Source organism: Pseudoliparis swirei, chromosome 15 (assembly GCF_029220125.1).
Source record: "Pseudoliparis swirei isolate HS2019 ecotype Mariana Trench chromosome 15, NWPU_hadal_v1, whole genome shotgun sequence".
Classification (NCBI taxonomy): Eukaryota; Metazoa; Chordata; class Actinopteri; order Perciformes; family Liparidae; genus Pseudoliparis; species Pseudoliparis swirei.
Window position 1 is genome coordinate 13075564 of NC_079402.1, and position 21797 is coordinate 13097360.

At 42.8% G+C, this 21797-nt stretch overlaps 1 protein-coding gene across 7 annotated transcripts; it reads right to left on the minus strand.

Annotated features, from left to right (window-relative positions):
* Window positions 1–1089: 1089 nt before the first annotated feature.
* LOC130204889 (protein FAM222A) lies at window positions 1090–20644 on the minus strand. 7 transcript variants are annotated; one of them, XM_056431872.1, is made up of 4 exons: window positions 20345–20644; window positions 13683–13805; window positions 12090–12255; window positions 1090–3656 (listed from the first exon to the last, which is right to left on the minus strand). In XM_056431872.1, the coding sequence occupies exons 3-4, from the start codon at window positions 12217–12219 to the stop codon at window positions 2299–2301; spliced, it is 1488 nt and encodes a 495-aa protein (XP_056287847.1). In that variant the 5' UTR covers window positions 12220–12255; window positions 13683–13805; window positions 20345–20644; the 3' UTR covers window positions 1090–2298. The 7 variants fall into 7 exon arrangements, with proteins under 7 accessions (XP_056287847.1, XP_056287846.1, XP_056287848.1 ...); XM_056431871.1 differs by having other exon boundaries at window positions 13683–13811; XM_056431873.1 differs by lacking the exon at window positions 13683–13805.
* Window positions 20645–21797: the final 1153 nt, after the last annotated feature.

Consider the following 21797-nt stretch of genomic DNA (forward strand, 5'->3'; position numbering starts at 1 on the left):
GCAATTCTGATTTATGTTTAATATTTTTTTAGACTGATTGCTGAAACAGTTTTTAGCAGGATTATTTTGAACACTCATAAAAAAACGAATCAGTGAAGGAGGAGAACCGCCTCTCTTCCTGTTACTGAATCCCCCGAATCAACCAAGTCCTACTTATCTGAGTCCCTGAGGCTCTGGTTCCCCCAGAGGAGCTGGAGCTCATCGTCTGTGAGCGAGAGCCAGAGGAGCACGTCTGTAATCCTGTAGGTCTATCAGCAGAGTATCAGCAGAGCTGTCCCGACTAATAGATGGGATGGAAAAGCTCCAAGCGAGGCCGGGACACCGTCGGCTGAAGACAGGAAATCATTTACAACAATGCCTCAATGACAAAGCCACTGACCTTTTAACTGATATATTTGTTATCGGCAATGAGGTCATCAATTGAATATTGCAGTTTTCTTCCCAGCAGTGCATCTAAAGCCATTATTTACGGCAGAGCTTATTTGTTTTGTAATGGAGCATTTAAAATGGGTGTGCATTGTATTTCTATGCTGACCTAAAGCACATTACTGCTATAGAATCCAATTTAGGAGGACAAATGAAGCAAAATAAGGTGCTGGCAGGCATGCCGCCATCCAAGATTAGCAATTTAATAACTGGGTAATAGCAGGCCCATTTCTCCATGATGTAGAGGGTAATGTTATTGTGCACACGGCATGTATTTTTCATGCACAAATGTAATATAAGCAAAGGCGAGGATCTGTACGTTTTCATTTACACGTGTGTATTTTTAAGTATTCAATGGCTCTTGCCTCAAACGTTGGCCATCCATCTCTAGACTAATGCCATTCACTATGATAACAACATTAGCACTTCTAGAGGAACCAATCCAATAGCTTTCAGCTAGAGATTGATTTACATCACATTATAAACATGAGATCTTTATAAAATGAGATCTATGACTGAAAAGGTGGTTAAGCTTTAAATCCCTTTGCAATAAAACCAGAACGTTGTTTCATCTTTCCAGAGCTAGACAATTCATGAATATAATAAAAGTGTCTTCTCAGCATCACGTCTGACAGGTGATATGTAATAACACAAACTATGTGCTGGGTTTAGAAAATTTCATTTACTTGACAATCAAAAAGGTTTGAGGGATTAGGGTCATACAATGCAAAATGTAGTTATTTCAACAACATACTTCACGAAGAGCGCTCACCTGTTCATATATAGTAATTGCACTTTATAATTATAGAGACAGTTTGCCATATAACTCTCTAGGCTGACATACATAAATAGTATCACAGAACCAGTGCAGACACACAGAAAACTACTCAGGCATACGTCTCACACCATCAGAGATAATATAGCCCTGTAAAGAAGATAACATAAATGATTACGGTGGCCTGCTCTCCAACATGGCGCTCATATATATGCCCAGGCATTATGGAACAGTGTCACAACCTTCCAGAGATCATTTCATTTCAGAAAAACTTCCAAGCAACGTCTTCAAATAATAAAAAAGAAAAGAGTTACAAAGGGCACATCTTGCTTGGCCTGAATTGCCACAGAGTTGATTTGGATGTGCAACGGTCCGAAAACATTGTGCTGAGCAAGACTCCTTTAAATCAATCAAGATGTTAGATTACGCAACTTTCTCTATGGATGCTTAACAAAAACAAAAAAAACATCCACATTTGTATACAATGATGAAAAACATCCTCACACGGCGGCCTAGACACCTGCATCATATCGCAGAAGCTCGAGTTACCGCGTTAGTCTGTCTACGCTGAAAAGAGGACAAAATAAAGAATGCAACGAAGCAGCGGACACCCAAACGTTTAGTCAATAATGAGGGAATGTTCAAATAAGAAGCCATTTTATGTCAAAGAAATATACAACATTCACGAAAAAACTGTCACCAACGACCTCTTTGAAAAGAAATGTATTTATGAATATTTCAGTTCAGTGCGTTTACTTTTCCGTCGGCTTCAAGAGGAATCGACAAAAAAATATCCAGTTTATGTTCAATCGTAAAATGGGAAATTCTGATTAGGTGCTCGGCATCGGCATTAAATGAGGAACAACAGGCATATTTAATGGCCATTTAAAGATATAAAAATAAAACAAGTTCAGAAGGTAAACCTGTATCTTAAGTCGTGATTATCGTTCACCTTTTCAAGCTCCAAACCACCAAAGCCTCCCACAGAGAAACTACATGCACAAACTAAAAAAAAGCACGTCTCATTTCCATTGCCGACTAAACGGACACACTTCTACGGTCTATAAAAGGTTTGTCCCACGGCGCCCCGCCGTGCCTCATCTGTAGACGGGGAGCTGGATGTGGCTCTGCTGGTGGTGCTCCAGTAGCTGAGGCATCCCCATGGATTCGTACCCACGGCCCAGCATGTGCTCTTTGATGCAGGGCGGGTGGATCTCACTGATGAGGCACTCCAGAGACTGCAGGCTGCTGCTGAGCACTGCGGCGTGGCACACGCTGGAACCCGGCAGACCGCAACAGAGGTTCTGGTCTGCGCTGTAGGCCTGGGTGTGAGGAGGAAGAGGAGGGTGGAGCTGCGGCTGGAAGTGTTGATGGCGGCCTGCGTGGAGATGGGGATGGGAGAGTCCGAGGTCTCTAAGCCTGGCTGCGCATGGACCCGCGTCCAGCACCTGAGAAGTATAACCGTCGCTGTTGGGGGAGACGCTGTCCCAGAGAGGAGCGTAGTACTGCCCGGCGGAGAACTCCCCCTGCATGGCGGCACAGTTCAGAGAAGAGTCGCCGACTCGCTCGTGGTGAGGCCTGTACGACAGAGGGAGGCGGGTTTCAGGGGACTGGCCCACCCCGGCCTCGACGCCTCCGTGCCTCTGAGCACCGTTACTCACACTGTACATCCTCCCTGCTCCTTGCTGATAGGGCGGCCCCCGCTGCTGCTGCTGCTGCTGCTGCATCTGATGTGTATGCTGCCACATTGTGTAGTCTCCTTTCTCTAAGTACCCCGCTTTGGCTATGTCTGCACTCTGTGTGGGCAGCACTGCCCCTGTAAAAGCGAGACTGCTCTGAGGCAGCACTCCCAGGGCAAAGTCGGAGTCTGAATGTGCCACTGCGGCCACGGCCTGCAGAGAGGGGCTGGCTCGAGCCTCTCCCCCCAGCTGCACGGCCTGGCTGTGGGGAACTCTGCTCATCTGCCTCATCAGGCTTTGAACCTCTGCCAGCTCAGACTGGGGGGCCAGGCTCTGATCTCTGGAGGCCATCCCTGTGCTCGAACAAAGTGTCTCAATGGGAACATCATGGGGCTTACATGAGCTGATATGATATGCCTTATGCCCGTGTCTGTCTGTGTAGCCATGATTTAGAGGATTATTATACGGCCCCGCGGAGGTCTGAGTGTTTGCATGTTTAGTCCTCCTGCCCTCAGAGGTTTTTACCACACCTTTGACGACCACAGAGGCTTTGATGGTGGCCAACAAGCCTCCTGAGTATTGCTGTGAAAAGGGGCTACAGCATTGGCCCGTGGTGTCTAACCCGTTGACGGTTTTGTTAAGCTGTTTATGTTGTGGCACCCGGACGTCGGTCGGAAAGATTTTGATGGAAAGTGGGCTGTTGGCGGTCCTCTGGGCAAAAGCATCCAACTCTGCAGGAGAAGGGTACCGAGAAATCATGGAGGCAGGAGGCTCGCCTGAGAAGAAAACAGAAAGAAACAATTAATTTGGCTGAAAGCAGCCCACGAAAATCCTGTGTTCTTCTTTTGCTTTTTCCTTTCAATCGGAAACCTGTTTCGGGTAATAATGGCTGACATCAACTTGTGGTTCTATAAACTTGTTTTCAGGATGGAAACACCTGCAGCGCTGTTTGATCAGTGCCTAATGCAATTTATTCAGACTTAGTTGAAGCCAAAATGAGTTTACCCTGGGAAATCAAAAGACAGGAATTGCTAACAGAAGAGGGGGGAGGACCTCATTTTACTGACATGGCTCCAGTTTTATTTGATGACATTTGACCGTTTAACCGCAGCAGGAGGAGCCAAGAAGAAGCTGATTGTAGTAACTGCTACAAAAACATCACATGGTGTTTTAGACAATTTGTTCTTATTCAAATTGGAACACACCTAGGTTATAATAAAGATATGAAATCATTTCTAAGACGATTAGGGGATTCACTGGGATTTTTTTGTTTTTTTGTAAACATTCGAGCATCACTAGTTCACTTCCTGCCGATGACATGTTGTTCCACTTTCTGCTTTTATGAACCTGAACCGATTGTATTATAAAAGCTTGGAGCCTAATCTGTGAAGGAAAAATGGATGCATATGGAAAAAGAGCAGACACCAAGAGCTGCTGATTGAATTGTGTGAGGGGAAAGCTGAGGGGACAAACTCAGATTGGATTTAAACACTATTATTCTTGCAATTTCATGGCTGCTTAACTCCTAGCGACAAAGGGAAGGTGGAAAAGCCGCCCCACTTAAAAATAATAAATCACCTGGAAGAAATGACTGTCACCTTTCAGAGTGACACATTCATGAAATTACTGACAAAGAGGAAAGGCGCTGAAATTAACCTAGATCGATTGAAATCATAGCGGGCAAAAGACCATGGCTGTAATCTACGATAAAAAAAGGCAAAAACTCCAAACAAAACACTTCATTTAATTTTCAATAACAAAACCAATTCCAGCGATGCAGGAGAGAGCTCACTTGTTGTTCCCATTTGAAATTGATTTGGGAGTTCATTTCGTTTCAGGCCTACAGTGAGCCTCCCGACTGTGAAAATGATTCAATCTACAAGATCCATCTCATGAAAGAAATAAATTGGGTGTTTAAAATGGAGGAAAGAGGTAAGGTGGAGTGTTCAATCCATCCAGCAATCTCCCCCCATCGGAGCCGAAGGAACAGCACCATGGTGCCAGCAGCATGAATGAATTCTACAGAGAAATACAACAAAGCAAAGCTTATTATGTATCACAGTGTAGAGGTGCTGTATAAAAAAGCATAACATCTGGGATGTCGGCGAGGTGTTCAAACTGTGAGAGGGAACAGGAAAAAACAGCTGTAATCACGATTTCAGGCCTTTGACTAAAAGCTGAATTTCTCATTGCCATAAACGATATGTAGAAGAGGTTCATATCCACCTGAAAGGAGCTCAGATGATAAGATCAGATGGCACATTTAAAAATATCCTCAATCCGAAACACACCAGCGTTGACACCCCTGTACACATCTGGTCTATTTTCTGCCCGGGATAATGTCACTCAATCACCAAAAGATGGATAATTTAGCGAAACGGGCGTCTTCTTGCCCAGTAAAATGTCGGCGTCAAACCTCGCAGGCTACGACTGGCTCGGTGTTGCATAAACACTTCAACCACTTTGGATAATAACACATCTTCACAGGGTGTCCGATATTGTTAGTCCAGAGATTACAGCCCTGTCGGAGCCCGGGAGACACAACACAGCTGCACTTCCGACCGCGGCTGCCTTCGTGCGGCACTATGGAAACCTAATTAGCAAATAGGCCTTCCCCACTCTGCATTCATGTATCCGTCATCTGAGGACCACGACTGTGACGCACGCGTGAAATAAAAAGGATCGTTTGAGCTGATCCCGACAGGAGAAAGCCCGGTGACGAGTGAAATGGAGATCAGAAACGGCGTGACCAGCAGCTTGCTCCAAATTACAACCGCAGGTAATTGTTTCAATCTCGAGGACTTCAAAAGCAATCAGTGGTGTTAAATGGCTTTGAACTGAGCACGGCATGGTCGCCAGCCAGCCGTCGCTTTCCCAAAGCATGTGTTAGCGGAAATGAAAGTGCATCTCTGTCATTTTTCACGATATTCTCTCTTTACTGGGGGATTCCTGCAACACATCCAAGTCAAACGTGTTTTATTAATTACAAGAGCTGAAGTTTCCCTGTGAAAGTGCCAAGAAGGCAAGAGTCCACTGTGTGTCACCCAACCTCCCAACACGCGTGCAGAGCAAAAGTGATAATTAACAAGGGGCATTTATGGTTCTCTGCAGGTGTTCGGCGAGGTGCTTTGAAGCCTCAAAGAGATTTTAACAGTCGCTCATTTTGGCCTTCATCCTGAAAACAAGAAAAACATGTAAGAATGAAGCCAGAACCCCAGGCTTCTTACTTATTAGTCTGCAATAATTTCCTTCAGGCTCTTTTAAATCCCAGGCATTTGGAACCGCAGAGAAAATGTGAAAAATATGAACCAGTAAATTAGTCAATATTTTCTCCTCGCAGATGAAAATGTCTTAAGTTACAATCCCAACACGGGCTGTTTCTTTTAATAACGTTGCCTTTAAGAGGTGAGACTATTCATGCTGCTATTAAAGTAGGTTTGCGTGAGTGCATTTTGAGCACATCTTCATAAGCACACAGGCCGGAAGGCAAATGGAAAATGACTCCAAACCGATCGTGTTGCGTGTGTTTCTTTGTGAAATGGTTTCCCGTCAGTCTTAATTGAGAGGCACTGCCGTCGCAACAACACCCAGCGGCGTAAAATAAAGACTGGAAATGACAACAAATACGAGGCTGTTCACATGACAATGGAGAAATAGCAGCTATGTGTTATCAGGTAAGGACCAGCAGGCAGATAATTATCAGTCTGACCTGAATCACCCTGAACCTGCTGCTCCAGTCCTCAGCCCAACAGAGAGCACCACAGACGCACAGAAAATAACCAACAGCCACTTTTTTCCCCGAACAGCCTCGCCGAGAGCATCATGCGGTGCTTACAAATTCAAATGATATGACCTTTAACATTTTCCCCCACTTGCGTTTCGATTGACGTGGGTTATGTAGGATTCAAAAAGCTTGTATGTCTTTTTCTTTTCCTCAAAAATCTGCATAATGACACTGATGTGCGACACATCTACAGCCCGAGATGGATAGATGTAATGGTCCCACCAGTCAGACTGAAATGTTTTTCTCGGTTGGAAGGGGCTCCACACATTACATTAAACATGCTGCTCAAGTGCTGTGGCAGTACGCTGAGTGAAAGTGTCACACTTTTACTGGAAACACCTAATCCTGATTTCCTCTTTCCATGCAGGGGACCAATTATAAACTCCCAATCGCTAGGCCTAATTTATTATGTGTGTGTGTGTTTGTGTGTGTGTGTGTGTGTGTGTGTGTGCGAGTGTGTGTTTGCATGTGCATTTGTGACTTAAAGAAAAGATTATATAAATATTAACATGGGAATATTCTGGATGGATAAAACACTGGGTACTTACCAAATGGTGTTTCACAACCCTGATCCCCCCTGATCCCCCCCCCCCCCATACAATCCCACTGGATGCTTTCTGCCACTTTAAACTGGCTAATCTTTTTCCCGTGGTCACACTTGAAGCCATTTCCCCCCAGATTAGAGAGGAGACCTCATTGTTCCGGTGCAGTTTCAGTGAATCACTCATTTATGGGCAAAACAAGCCCCAGGCTAAACATAAGAACGACATTAGAATGACCACTACAGATGATTTCCACCCGAGATAAAACCAAAAAAATGTAGAACTTATTCCTCGTTAATATGCATACATGTCGGCTGAACTGCCAGGCAAAAATCCCACGGGTCTTTGATGTTATGCTGAAGACTTATCGGGAAACACTTTAGTGAGATAACATGTTTACGAGCGTCTAATCCTCAGCAGGGACACGGCGCTGAGAACTGGCAGTTAATTACAGAACGCCGCTTCTCAGCCAGCATGAATACTTGTTTACCACACCAATAATCCTGATATTTAAAATACTCTGGCCTACCTTAATAAGCAGGGGCTGAGCACAGCACATTCCCAATGCATTAAAAAACCTACGTCTCCATTACCATGGCAACCTTCTCCATGCACCCAGTTGTGTCGATAAGCCCAGTCATTAGGACCATGTAATTAATTGGCCCCGACTTCATTCATCTCTTTGAGACGAGCTGCAGCAAATGACTATCTGCTGATTACACAGAGCAATAACACCAACACCAGCAGCTGCTAAGTTCTCCCTCTCAATTCAGATCACAAACCCCAAAATGTTGCTAATAGTTTGCATAATTTATATAATTAGATGCAAATCATATTGGATATCGTTCTTTTTATTGCGATGGGTTGTTTTATTACATTTCCATCCCCCAATCACATTTCAAACATTCATTTAATATAGATCAAAGCTGAAGAAACCAATATTTTGGCCATAAATTATTTTAAGTGATCATAGCCAAAGCACAACAACCCTACTGGTTGAGTGATCATTAGAAAAGATGAACAACTGTGTTCGAAGTCATCTGGTTCTTAGATGAGACAGAAGGTATACAAGACTGTGTATTTAGAAATGTAAGGTGAGAAGTGAAGCGCTCCCAAAGAGAGTGACGATGAGAAACATCCAGTACCAAAATGGAAAACTATAAATCAAAGCTGCTCTCAGATTCTGGGTCAAATAGACAATACGACAGCGATTTCCCCGCATTTTGTTCCTAACTGCAACAAAGCATTCTGAATTGAACATTTGTGAACCATAATAAATCTGTCAGAGTTGAATAGGTTTCTCACTGACTCGCTGCACATGAGTCATTCGACTCGATGTTATTAACGAAAATATTGATTATAAAAGGTTCAATAAGCGTTATAACCAGTAAGATGCAGTATCAGCATTTTTTTTCTATCCAACGAACTAATACAAAGATGCATTCGTATTTATCTTGTATATTACAGGTGACTGTGACAGTGGTGAGCAGAGTCGTTCTTCAATCAGAGGATTGGCGGTTTGATTCCCGCCTCCGCGTCGATCTGTCCTTAAGCAAGACACCTAACCCCAAATTACTCTCGTAGCTGTGCCCACGGTGTGTGAATGTGTGTGTGTGTGTGTGTGTGTGTGAATGTTAGTTACTGCAGATGTGCAGGTGGAACCTTAACTCCTCCCATCAGTGTATGAATGGGTGCATGATGTCATGTCATGTTAATGCTTTAAGTGGTCGAAAGACTAGAAAAGCATTTTATAAGTACAGGTCCATTGCCCATTTCCCATCTCCCATTGGGTTAAAGGAAAGTTGCCAAGAAGGTTGCTAATGCCTCCATGTGGTGCATTCAACTTGGCAGCCAAGAGGACCATTAGATTTTTAAAAAGTAGACTCAGGACTTGCCGACAACATGCGCTCTTAAATCTCACTCACACTAACCTCTCCATTCACAAACGACTTCCGTAAACACACAAAAAGAAGAAAGAAAATGACAAACCCTCATTCACCCCATTTGCACAAGCCTCCCTCTTTCCATGTCAGTGATACATGAAGCGAGCTCCCTTCACAGAGTAACCTCAGGGCCGAACACTTAGTTATGTGTCCTCCAAGAGGCTCTGGCCAATACTCCTTTGCACCAGTGTCACTCCTCATTTGTTTCTGTGCCGCTTGGCCCAGCTTGGGCAAACTTTACCCTCTCCGAGCCGGCCCGATCGCAGGCCGGCAGCGTGGGAAAAAGCATTACTGCGCCCGCTTTCAAGCCGAGAGAGCGGAGAACAGCCCTCACTGACTTTCATCGCATCATTCCTAAAGCTCATTTCTCACAAATCTTTCACATGGGTCGTTGGGGCTGAGAGCTTTCATGTCCTTCCATTTATTGATGGCTAAAAATGGAAACGTCTTTCAAGAGCGCAGCAGTGACTAAAGACCGTCCCCATTTAACTCAATCCAACTACGACTCATTTAATGAAGGAGCCTGGGCCACACAGACTGAGCTCCCGTCAGCAGGCTGTATTATTCCCTGTGGTTGTGCTTTAAATGTCAGGCCCAGGGGGGGGGGGGGGGGGTTGCTGCGCAATACATAAAACTAAAAAAAAGGAGGTGGAAAGGCCCTGGAGGTAAACAGGATGAGAAACGCACTCCTGGTTCTGCCTGAGGCAAAGGAGACCCTTCTGTTCCAGCGTTTAGCCGACAAGCGCTCCATTGATTCCCAATTAATATTTCATAGAAAAAAAGACAAGAAGACATTTCACCGGAGCAGAACGATGGGAGATAAAGAGACGGAGGATAAGACACTTTCCCCATTTCAAATATGAGAAAAGTTAGATACATATAGCCAAAAGATATGAATCTAAGTAAGTTAGTAATAATGCAGAACACTATCCATGCTTTTTGTCACCGTGACTACACAGGTGTTTTCACTTATTTAGGCTGATTAGCCAGCGTCTCTGGATTGTGTGGCTGTTGATGCATACGCCTCCCAGAGTGTGCTGTCAGTCTCATACAACCTGTTTGATAAAGAACACTTTTTATGGTTCTTTTGAAAAAGGTCCAGTCAGGGATTCTAAATCAATACACTTGTCAAATTCAGCAAAAATGTGTAGTCAGTTCTGCGTGCGCACATAAAAAAATCCAGTGTTGGTACAGAGCCCGGGCTCTGTACATGTACATGTACATGTGCATGTGAAATAAACAAAGTGGTCAGGACCGAGCCACACAAAACTATTGCTGCTAGATCAGGGGAAAGGCTGTGGATGTCATAAGGAGAAAAGCAGTGGATGTAAAAAGAGAAAAGCTGTGGATGTAAAAAGAGAAAAGCTGTGGATTTAAAAGGAGAAAAGCAGTGGATGTAAAAAGAGAAAAGCTGTGGATGTAAAAAGAGAAAAGCTGTGGATTTAAAAGGAGAAAAGCAGTGGATGTAAAAGGAGAAAAGCAGTGGATGTCATAAGGAGCAGTGGGAGCAAGAGGGACGGATAAGTCTAGCGACCGTAATAAAAACCCAAAGCATGGTTCCAACTGAGAATAGGTTTAACTATTCAGTAGTCCGTACATGCAAATAATGTGCCTGCTATTCTTTCCTTCATACATTTACTATGTAATACATACTAAGCGGAAGATTAGAATTCTGAATAAAGATATCGTGGAAGACAATACACAGGCTCATGAAATGAAAACATGTACTGGCAACATGATCGGCCATAAAGATAACCCTGGCCCCCGCCTTGCTCTGCAGACACATGTGACATGTGCATGTGGGCTTAGCTCACATTGATAGTCGCATTATAGGGATTCTGTCGGAGAAATGTTACCGGTCAATATTCGCGTGCTCTTGCTTTCCAGTTTCCAGTACGAGATCCCAGTCTGTGTCGTTCTGTCTAACTTAATTTACAATGATCCCCGTTAGCTTCAACAATGTGGCAGCTGTTCTTCCATGGGTCCAAACAAAACACTTCAAATAAATGACAGTATGGACTCAAAATAATTACAACGCCACACAATGTCACACCGACACCAGCAAGAGCATCTTTAAAAGGATCAAATAATTGAAGATGTTTCATTTCAAATTATTCATAAGGCTGCATGCATTACACCCTGCAGAACCATTGCACTGTAAGTAGTTATAGATCTCTTTAAAATAGCTTCAGAACAGAGCCTGCATCAAAGTATAAAAGGCATCAGCACAATTTTGAAGCAATTGGGAAAAGGAAACCACAGCAGAATAACATGTGTGGTACTATGATCTCATTATATAAATCTAGACTGTCCAGCAAAAGGACAATGTGGACCGCAGCACACATAGTATGGATGTAAAGTAGCCTACATAAAGAAGGCAGTATCAGGCCACGAACTAAATCTGCAAACAAGTCGCATTCAATCAATTAACTGAATGAAATCTAATCACAAATGTCAATCCACGTTAGGTTGAGACACTCACTCAACCTTTCAGCGACTGCAGTATAATCAGTCACGATGAAGGTCAAATGACACGGCCACCGAGCACTTTCCGCACAAAACGTGAACATCATTAGTTACCCTATATGTCAGTTGATTAACTCTGTAATTTTAGAGTCCACTTTGACCTGCATGTATACGCACACTGATCACTAACCCAACTAATTGGCATCCTCATAATCAGGAGGTTGCCCATTATTTTCAATTCTAGAAGCTTCAGAGCAGCTGAAATCTGAGCACACCGCCAAAACCGCCAAGAGCTTCGTGTTCGTCGGGAACCCCAAGGTCAAGTGGAAAATTATTGATTCGGAAGTCAGGAACACACGAGTTACCCGTATGAGTTATGTTGGTAAACAGATGCATTGTGCGTCTGTGATGTCTGGGTCCTACTTGCTGTCCGCTCTCTGTCAGAGTGTCGTCACATGTGTGATGTGAACTCACCTTTGCGGGTGCACGGCTGCAGCGGTGGTACTGACAGCAGTAACGACGGCGGTGGAACATCAAGGCTTTTGGGTATGCAGGCCAGGTTCTGCAAGGAGAGGTTCTGCCGCCTCTGGATACAGGCGAGCATGATAGTTATCTAGGGCCGCACACAGCCTGGGTAAACCTGCTGGAACGAAGGAAAACAGGGTTTAAGTCTTTCTCCAATTCACTCAACACCAAACATAACGGTGATTAAACAAGATTAGGAGTCTACAGCCACGCTAGGTCTGCGGTGCTTTGAGCTAATTGCTAACACGCTCACAGCGGCAATGCTAACAATCAGATTTTTAGCAGAGCCTACACACTGTAACCATGAGATAATGATTAACCTGAAATGTCCCCACTGTGGGATTAATAAAGGAATATCTAATCTAATTAGCACATTAGAACACAATACTGCTGAGGCTGATGGGAATGCTGTTATTATTGCATGTCTTGAACCGTTGGTAGGAATGTCAGTACCAGATCTTCATGGCAATCCATCAACGAAAAACAGAAATGTCATTTTTGCGTCAGAAGAACAACAACCAGGGATATGATTTATGAATTCCAAATGTCATGGCAATCAATCCAATATTTGAGATATTTCGGTATGGAACAAAGTGGTGGAGCGACTGACATTCATAGATCAACGCAGCTGGCGTGGCTCAAAAAACCTAAATGTTACATTAAATGGTCCCGCACCCATTTTTTTGCTGTGTCTTTAGATTTGAAAAGTGATTGTGATTGTATTGTTAGGACACAAAATGTCCAGGACAACTTTAATCTTGGAAAGACATAAACTTATACGCAATCCAAAAACACATTGCGTCAAAGATATGTTTGATGTCGGGAAGAAAACTGCAAGCTTGCAGGTAGAGAACACTTAAATCTCATTGGAGGCTCTCCTCTTATAATGTATGATAATAATAACTTATTTTCCATGTTCCCGAAGCAATTTTCATATTTGAAACTCTCCAAACACATAATGACGACTCCTCCTCCTCCTTCTTCGTGTTCTAATGGCTCTTTCCTGTTTTCAAACTCGTTCTGTCGGCTGAGATCACACAGATCCTTTCGAGGGCCTGCTGTAGCCCCAGGCTGTGTGTTTCAACTTAGAGCTTGCCCTGAGACCTGGGCGTATTCTCCTATAAATTTATGGTTGTATTGATTAGCAGAGAAAGCCAAAAGCAGCTCACTCCTTAAATTAAGCCATGCCGTTTACAGAGTTAAGTATTGTCAGAGGAAATGAGTGGCTGTGTCTGAAAGAGAAGGCGCCTCACCACAGATGTGCTGATTGAAGCAATCATTCTGGAGATAAAGCCAGGCATTGAGGGAATATTTTTAGTGATAATCACATTTGACATTCTCTTTGAGTATCTGACAAAGACCTCAAGTCTGAATGCTGGTACTGCATGACTAAAACCCCTGAGGCGACCGTAAATACTTCTTCCTCTATATGCATCAGGTACCTTTCAGATAGTAGTTAACAAGTCTAAAAATTCAGATGGAAAGAAACAGTATTTTCATTACAATGCACAATAAGCCAGCGGCATGCACCTGTCACATCACCTCTTTTTCTTGTTCATTCCTAAGGTTCTTTTGGATATGTGCTCCCTCTAGGTCCAGAGGGCAGCCGAAGAGAGTCAACTACAGAACAAAGTGTTCGGTGACGAGCTGCAGGAACAGGATTACCTTCACCTCAAAAGGAAGAAGAGACAGGGTGGCTTTCATGTTACTCAGGTACCAACAACAACAACAACAAAAAGATTCCCCTTCTGGTGTACCCGCTCCCCTCCTCCGCTCAACATCTGTCCCTTCATGACAAGCCCACTTCAAACTGCTCAGTGCCTGTCTCATCTGGGCACACACATCTGAAGAGCTAAAAGCCTCAGACTGATCAGATTCCATTTAGAAAATAATTGCAATTTCAGAACAACCCTTCCTTTACCACACATTTGTCAAGAGGGAGGTCGAAAATGCAGGAGAAACAGAAGGGAGACAAGGCTTCTCCAGGGAGATCCCTTCACGAGCAGAAAATGGGACGTGAACTGGAATACCTTCCATTATTCTCACAATTTGCCGCTGGAATAAAATACATCAAGGAAGGCATTAGAATTCAAAGAGCTAGCAGAGACTTAAATACGAAGAAAGAACTTTCACTGAAAGCAGACAAAGGAGCTAGAAATAATGTATAAAGTGCAAGTAATGATGGTTGCTTTCATCCTGATATCTACATTTTAAATTTAATGGGAAAAAACGTAAGCTTAAAATTGGCTTCCAACTCTTCAGTAGGGATATGAGATTAAAGTTATCCCAGAATGTATGATAATATATCTGGACTAAGTTCACAATTAATATGATTTATTCGGGCCATATGATGTTCTGCTTCACAAAAAAAAAAGTTATATGTACTCCTTTCTGACCATATCATATCAGAATATATTCTAATAGGGAGGTTACAATAATAAAGTACTTAGGGACATGGCAACTGCAAAGTCGGCAATCTTACAAATGGCAGTATGCAGCATAGAACTCAACACATGAGCCCAAGTATCTTTATCCTTAACATAATTGTTCAGTTTTCCCTTTTTCTTTGATTAGCTTTCCAGACAGTGTCTAACCTGCATTTGAGCAGAACATTACAGTCTCACTTCTCACATTTCCTCCAAAGCCTTTTTCGGGAGTTCCCAAGTCGTGCAGGCTCACACGTTCAAGGACTTCTCGAGCATGCACAACAAGAAAAAGAGAACAAAGTTTAAGCTGAAGGACATCTAATCATCTCCACTCTCAGGCGACATCCATGCAGCTGATAAGCGTCATGATGTGGTCCACTGAGGGCCTGCCAGCGAGATAAAGACCTTGTGCTCTGCGGTCCATCCAACGGTCCCCCATGGATGTCTTGACAGATAAGAAAATATGCCTCTTCCCTCGTCATTGTCAGCACACACACATGTTAGTTGAACAGGCAGATATAGCTGAAGCCTTAAATGTCAACTGCATTTGAATGACCTCTGTTTAAAAAAACAGTATCCTTCAGCTAATCATTACAAAGCAGCAGCATAAGAATATCCATCAAAGCTGTAAAAAGCCCTAAATTATACAGGGACTCTGCATCGGTCTGACCCTCTGGAATCTTTATGAGTTTGCGTAGCATCAAGGGTCAGGGCGAAAGATAGAAGCAAATTGCAAAGAGAGCCTCCCTCTAAACAAACATGAAATGCACAGAAAAAACACCCTCTCCCTGCTACATTCACACGCACACACACACACACATACACACACCCCCCTCCCGACTACCATCTCAGCTCCTGTTAGCGGAATCCTAGTTAATAATTAGATGATAATGAAAAAGGTCTAAGACAAGCACCCTTTTCACTCTCTGGCTGGATTAGCATGTGAGTGCTATGCTAATGCTTTCCCTTCCTTCCACTCAGAAACTGCAGAAGCGCAAGAGAGAAAGAGCACAAAGGAAGGAAAAAATAAGACCAATTTAGGAGGAAATAAATGATTAACAAAAGAGCAAATGGTCATTACAGAGGGGGAAAAAAGCAACGCTCCACTTTGAATGAACATGACATGGACCATGAGTAACAATCCACTTAGTGTATAATTAATTGTATATTACGAATGGATTTTATATTGTCTTCAAGGTAGGCTCTGCAGGAGCCTGTCTTGGTTATGGAGACAGACAAGTAGTTTGACATCCAGACAGAATTAGACAGCAGTGCTGCAGCAGCTGCCGGATTCATCTCTATAACCCCCCCCCCCCCTCCCCACACACACACACACAGATCCCCCAAACCCCCTCATACATTTTTTATAGAATCTATTACTTCTGGATTAGCCGATAAGAGCTGGCCTGGTTAAATTCTATAATAGTTTGCATAATTGGTACATTGGTACAGCAGCACATAAGAGAGACCCATATTTCTCTCTTCTCCTTCTTTTGAGAAAAAGAAAAGGACGGACACAAAGGTCCACATCCAGGATAACCAAACAACCCGGAGCCACTCTGCTCCACACTGCAAGAACACTCGAGGCCTGCGGCTGGTAACAATGAGCCTCATTTCCATTGAGATTAGCTAAAAGGTATTACAACAGTGTTAAAAAGCCTTTCCTATACAATTCATGTGCAACCACTAAATTTATGTAAATACAATCGCTGGGCAATATTCAAACAGATGTCCAGAGCATTCGGTTGGGTGTAAATCATTCTGCGTTAATGGCTGGGTGTCTGGGAAACAGATATTAACATTACAGTTTCTCCCATGCAACATTTTATACAGCCATCAAAAGAGAGTTGTGTTGCAATAAAGCTGAGGATATATAAGTTTTGTAAACGTTAAACAAACAACAGACTAACTGCACTATTTCCTTAATACTGCAACACACACACACACACACACACAATTGGGTAAAGGCTGATACATGTAGAAGTCAAACGTTTCGACATATGCAATATCCAATGTGGTCTGCCAATGTTAACTTCGAAGCCACATTGTTATTATCTTTTACTATATTTAGATTGCGTGTGTCCCCGGCATGTTCAACGACCTCCCTATGAAGCTTTCCCATTGGAGGAAAACAAATCTATTGTCAAAAGCAGAATATATACGCCGCTTTACTTTTTAATCTATTTGACATGGACATCAATCAGCATTTGGTTATTACTTACTTTGGCATGTACACCATTATTTCCATTCCTTATATATTGCTCGCTTGACATTATTTGCATGTAAAAGCTTAACAGAGGGAGAACTATAAACAAAAAAGCAAAGCAGAAATGAATATATTTTCAGCTATGCAAAGAAACCCTCCAATGGAACGTACAGCTTATGCCCACGTTCCTGTCAAACAGTGAGAAAATGTATATCACCTTCTTCGGTAGACATTTTCAAATATTTCTTAGGGGAATTTAACTTCTTACACTGCGGCAACAAATGGTTTGAAACAAATGACGGTCCAACTCCCTGGGATCAGAGCTCGCACCATTAATTTCATGCCACAGCTGCTGCCAGCATGAAGAATTTGTCTCGGAGGTTTACAGTTTTGACAAACAATGAATCATTTACTTTGGAGTTTAATATGGGGCCATTTCTGTGAGTCGGTCTTTAATAGCAGCATTGGCAGGACGATTGTTAGGTTAACTCACCGAATATATATCAACATTAAATATAAACTATACAGGCAGTTTAAATATTTGTTAAATATCTGTCTTTTGTTGTTGGTGCACATTTTTCTATGCCCAGGTTTTAATTTGTGCAACGTGCTCTTAATACCAAGAGGAAATGGCTGGTAGGGAAAAACACATTGCATAGTTTAGCTACACAACATCATACTTATGGAAGAGGCGAGAGGTTACACTGTGTGGTTTTTTTGTTTCAATAGTAACCATGACGTTTCAGATATACAGATGCTGAGAACTAATTTAGCCGAGCTGCACAGTTAAGTCTTATCTTCGTGAGCAGCCTTGGTAAGGAGGAGAAAGCCTTGGACTGAACCAAAGCCGCCCTGGACTGAACCAAAGCCGCCCTGGCCCACAGACAGTGCCAAGGTAAAGGAAACACACTGCATGCGGTAAAGTCTGGCCGATGCCAAGGTGGCATTAGAGGGTAAACACAGCCTTATCTTATCCTTATCCCAGTATGCACACTGGGACGCGCTGTCAGAGAGCCATGCTGTCCAATCTTTAGAAAACCTTGACTTCAAAGATAACAAATGGTCAAAGAGTGACCTGAGGGTTTTGTGGAAAGATGAGTTCTTTGAAAAAAGATTTAAAGTTAATGTTGGTCAATTGAGGTATTAATGGATTTTAAAGTCTCCTATTCTCCTCAACTGTTAAAACTAAGAAAACTAAACGACACAATACACTGAAACCTCCCACTGTCCTTTCCACAGGCCCTGTTTACTTTACTGTGTTGCGTTCAAGGGTCACTGATTCCTTCAAGTCATTCAAATCTTCAAGCGAACATGAAACTCATTAGAAAGTGTAGAGAAATTGTTGCCTGTAATGTGGGAGATAACCTAATGATAAGCGCTCTACCATGCATCACAGGAACGGCCAAATGCTTGAGGAAAAAAAATTCTTTGATCTCTGGACCAACTAAAAATGTCATCATCTCAAAACCTTTCTATTCGGGGCAAATGATGATGCATCAATTGCAATATGGCAGTCTGAATCATTAATTTGAAGTGATGACTGCGGCCATCATGTAGACAAAATAAACACGACTAGCGTTCCGAATAACCCTCGCAGTACTGTCCCCTCCCCGATGACCTCGGAGGCCCAGTCCTTAACCTCCCACCCTTAACCCTCGTCTCACTCCCCCTTCATCCTATTAGACTAAAAAGACCAATTAGACAGATTTCAAAAGATGGCAGGCTGCCTGTAACTACACATGACATCTCTTAGCAGATAGAAATAGGTGATTATAAAGGGTGAAAGATACAAAATGCTAAGCAACCAAGCCCATGTCATTATTTCTATAAAAAGGGCAGAGAGGTTGGTTTCATATATTCATTTTGCATCATTTTATCTTCCTGTCTCTTAATCCACAACTGAAAACCCCCTGTACACTTAACAAGCTTTAAATATCAAACACTTGGCGACATAGCAGAAAAAGACATGACCTTAATCAGTCCTTATACTGGCCTGGGTAATAGCCATCCCAGAAAAGGTCATTCTCGTGGGGAGCCGTTTCCTCCATTCGGTAATTCGGTCGGCATGGAGATTGAGCGAGCCTGGGGAAACTTCACAATAAATCAGAGCTCAGCTTTGCTCCTGAGAAGGCAAAGGGAAGCAGGCAGCCAAATGACAAATCCCTTCCCTTCACGGAGTTGGAATTACTGCTGGGGTGTGATGCGAGATCTGAGGGAAACCCCCATGGGATACCTGCACATTGACTGCTCATAACACGATACAATTTACAAGGCTCCCAAACGACTCCGGGCTCAGGCAAATCACATTTCAAACACACCAAAATATTAATATATCATTAAGACTACGTATCACACTCTATAATTGAAGAAAACAGTGCTGTCTAGATTACACAACATGAAAAACATGCAGCACTAAACATTCGCGGGCCAAGTAAAGCCAAACTGTAGATGTCATAAGGAATACACCCCACCAATAAGCTTTATGATGAAATATATGACACTAAAACATTATATTATGACACGGTGGGAAATCAAAAGCCACAATGCCATAATTTGAATATCTTTCTAGGAAATCATAATAAGAAAAGCCTATTTCGGAGTCACATGCCTCACAATAAAAAATAAATCAATGGGGTTGAGGTATTTTTTCTCTTATGGTAAGAAAGCAGCCAGAAGAAAAGAAGGGGCTTGCAGGCTTTCCTCTTCAGCCTCCGGTGGGAATCTGTGACATCCCATCTCTCTGGGTAATAAAGGATCTGGCACAAGCAGAAAAAGCACGCGGGTAGAATTTCACACCTGGCCAATAATCTATAGGCCCCCTCTCTGCTGCAGCTAACCTTCAACCTCGGCTGCCACCGGTGCAGTGAGGTGCGATGAACCCACCTCCGGCTTCTAGACAATAGAAATGGAAACCTTCAGAGGCAGCTCTGAATGACCAATAATATACTTCAAAGCACTTCCCGTATCCACTGAGATGCTGACATATAAAGCGCCTTTCGCTGCGCGTAAAGCCATGATCCCAGCAAATGAAAAGGATGGGACCAGAAATTGTATTGGCTCGCGACAGAACAGCTTCCAGAGAAAAGACCTTTACAAACTACAGATTATTCTGCAGGAAATGTTCATTTATATTATAATAACCAATTTCGGCTTACTATTTCCACAACTGTTGAATTCATGGAATATTCTACCATTAGATAAATTAACCTATTCTAAATATAGTGAAAGGAAATTACAAACCTCATAGTTTGACGCGGCCCATATAAATACACATAGTAGCCAATAGCAGCACACTGATATATAGTAAGGGCGAGACGCTCCTATACATTAGTGCGCACTTGGCATCTTTCACCACTTTGGCACTGAAGACTTTACATCAATGCAGATATAATACACCGATACATCGTTACGAACCTATATATCTGACTTACTCTGGTATTGACGTGAAGTTAAACAACTCGGTTACAAATCAATTCAGATAACAAAACAAGATTTTTTGAACTGAGAACACATTTCCACACAGACAGTGGCCCTAAACATTAAGGATGGAAATAAGAAACATAATGTCTTACAGAGTTTGGTCTTATCATAAGGCTTGTTTATCTTTGGTTCGCCACGGCTGATTGGTTGTTCTCCTGCTCGGAAGGCGTATTTCCTCTGCAAAAGCAATCTCGACACTGATTTCGCGAAACCTCCGGAGATGCAGGCTATCCATTGATGAAGCTGGCTCCATTAACTGCACTTCCTCGACATATTCAACAGTCGTATAGAAGATAATTTCACCGATTATGTTTTTCCGGTTATCTACCTAGATGTCATCTCAGCAGCCGACCGGGCTCTGTGTATGTGTGCGTGTATGTGTGTGTGTATGCCACCGCGAGTGATGTCGGAATGGAAACGAGTCCCCTGCGCTGTTGAACCCGGCTCTGGGCCAATCAATCACGGACTCATTCGAATATTCCCACGGCTCAACCAATCACAAGCAGGGGAAGGCGGCATCTGTCGTGATGCTAAATCCGTCAAAGTGAGCACGTCGCTGCCTCGCGGAAACAGTTAAAGGAGAAGAATGTCTCATATATTAGTAGAAAAACACAAAAGCAAGTTTTTGGAGAGAAAGCGATTACTGAAAGTGGCGAAATATATGTGGCAGGCGTCAGCCAGGTGTCCGGACTGTGGCAAGTCTGTAGCAGGTCCCTGGTTCGTCTGGAGCTGGCGTCAGTCAGGTGTCAGGACAGCGGCAAGCGAGCAGCACTCGTCCGGCACCCCTGGCTTGTTAGTTTAAATATATTTACATTTATTTTTCCGCCACTTATTGACAGTTTCTGAAATAGTATATGCGCAATTGTTGATTAAAGAACAACAAATAAGTTGCCAAGCTGAATGGGTGGAGCCACATTTCCTGGGAACACTCACTGTTGTTACGACAGGTCAGCTGCCGTAAATCATATTTACGCTACTGAGCCCCTTTTCTCTGTATAGGTCATTAGAACAACCTCGTTGTACTTTTTAGTTTATCTTTCAATTGATGTATGTATGATTTCATTGTTTTTAAACAAAAGAACTAACTGAACAGTCAGAGAAGTGCCAAGCTGCCACAGGTCTGCCACGAGATGTCAGAGTTTATTTTGTAAAAAAGTGTTTGGAAGGTTCTGTGATGCTCGAGTTAGATTTATTCTGCTTTCAATGAAAAGTGCTGTGGAAGTTTGCTTCATGTATTTACTGTTATGGTAATAATTAAATAATAGGCCAAAATCAAGTTCCACAATAAAGCAAACATATTTGATGAACCAATAAAGCTACGACAGTTGTCATGGGTGGGAACAGAAGATGAATAGAACCAGAAGCAGAGCCAGTCAGGAAACTGGGTTCATGGAACCTATTTGTATATATCTACACTATTGTAATCAAAATAAAACTGAACAAGTCAAAAAATAGATGAAACTATAATTAAACATATAAAAACAACATACGGTTGAGGGCCTTTTACATGCTTCGTACTGCAGGATGAAGCATTGAGCATCCCAA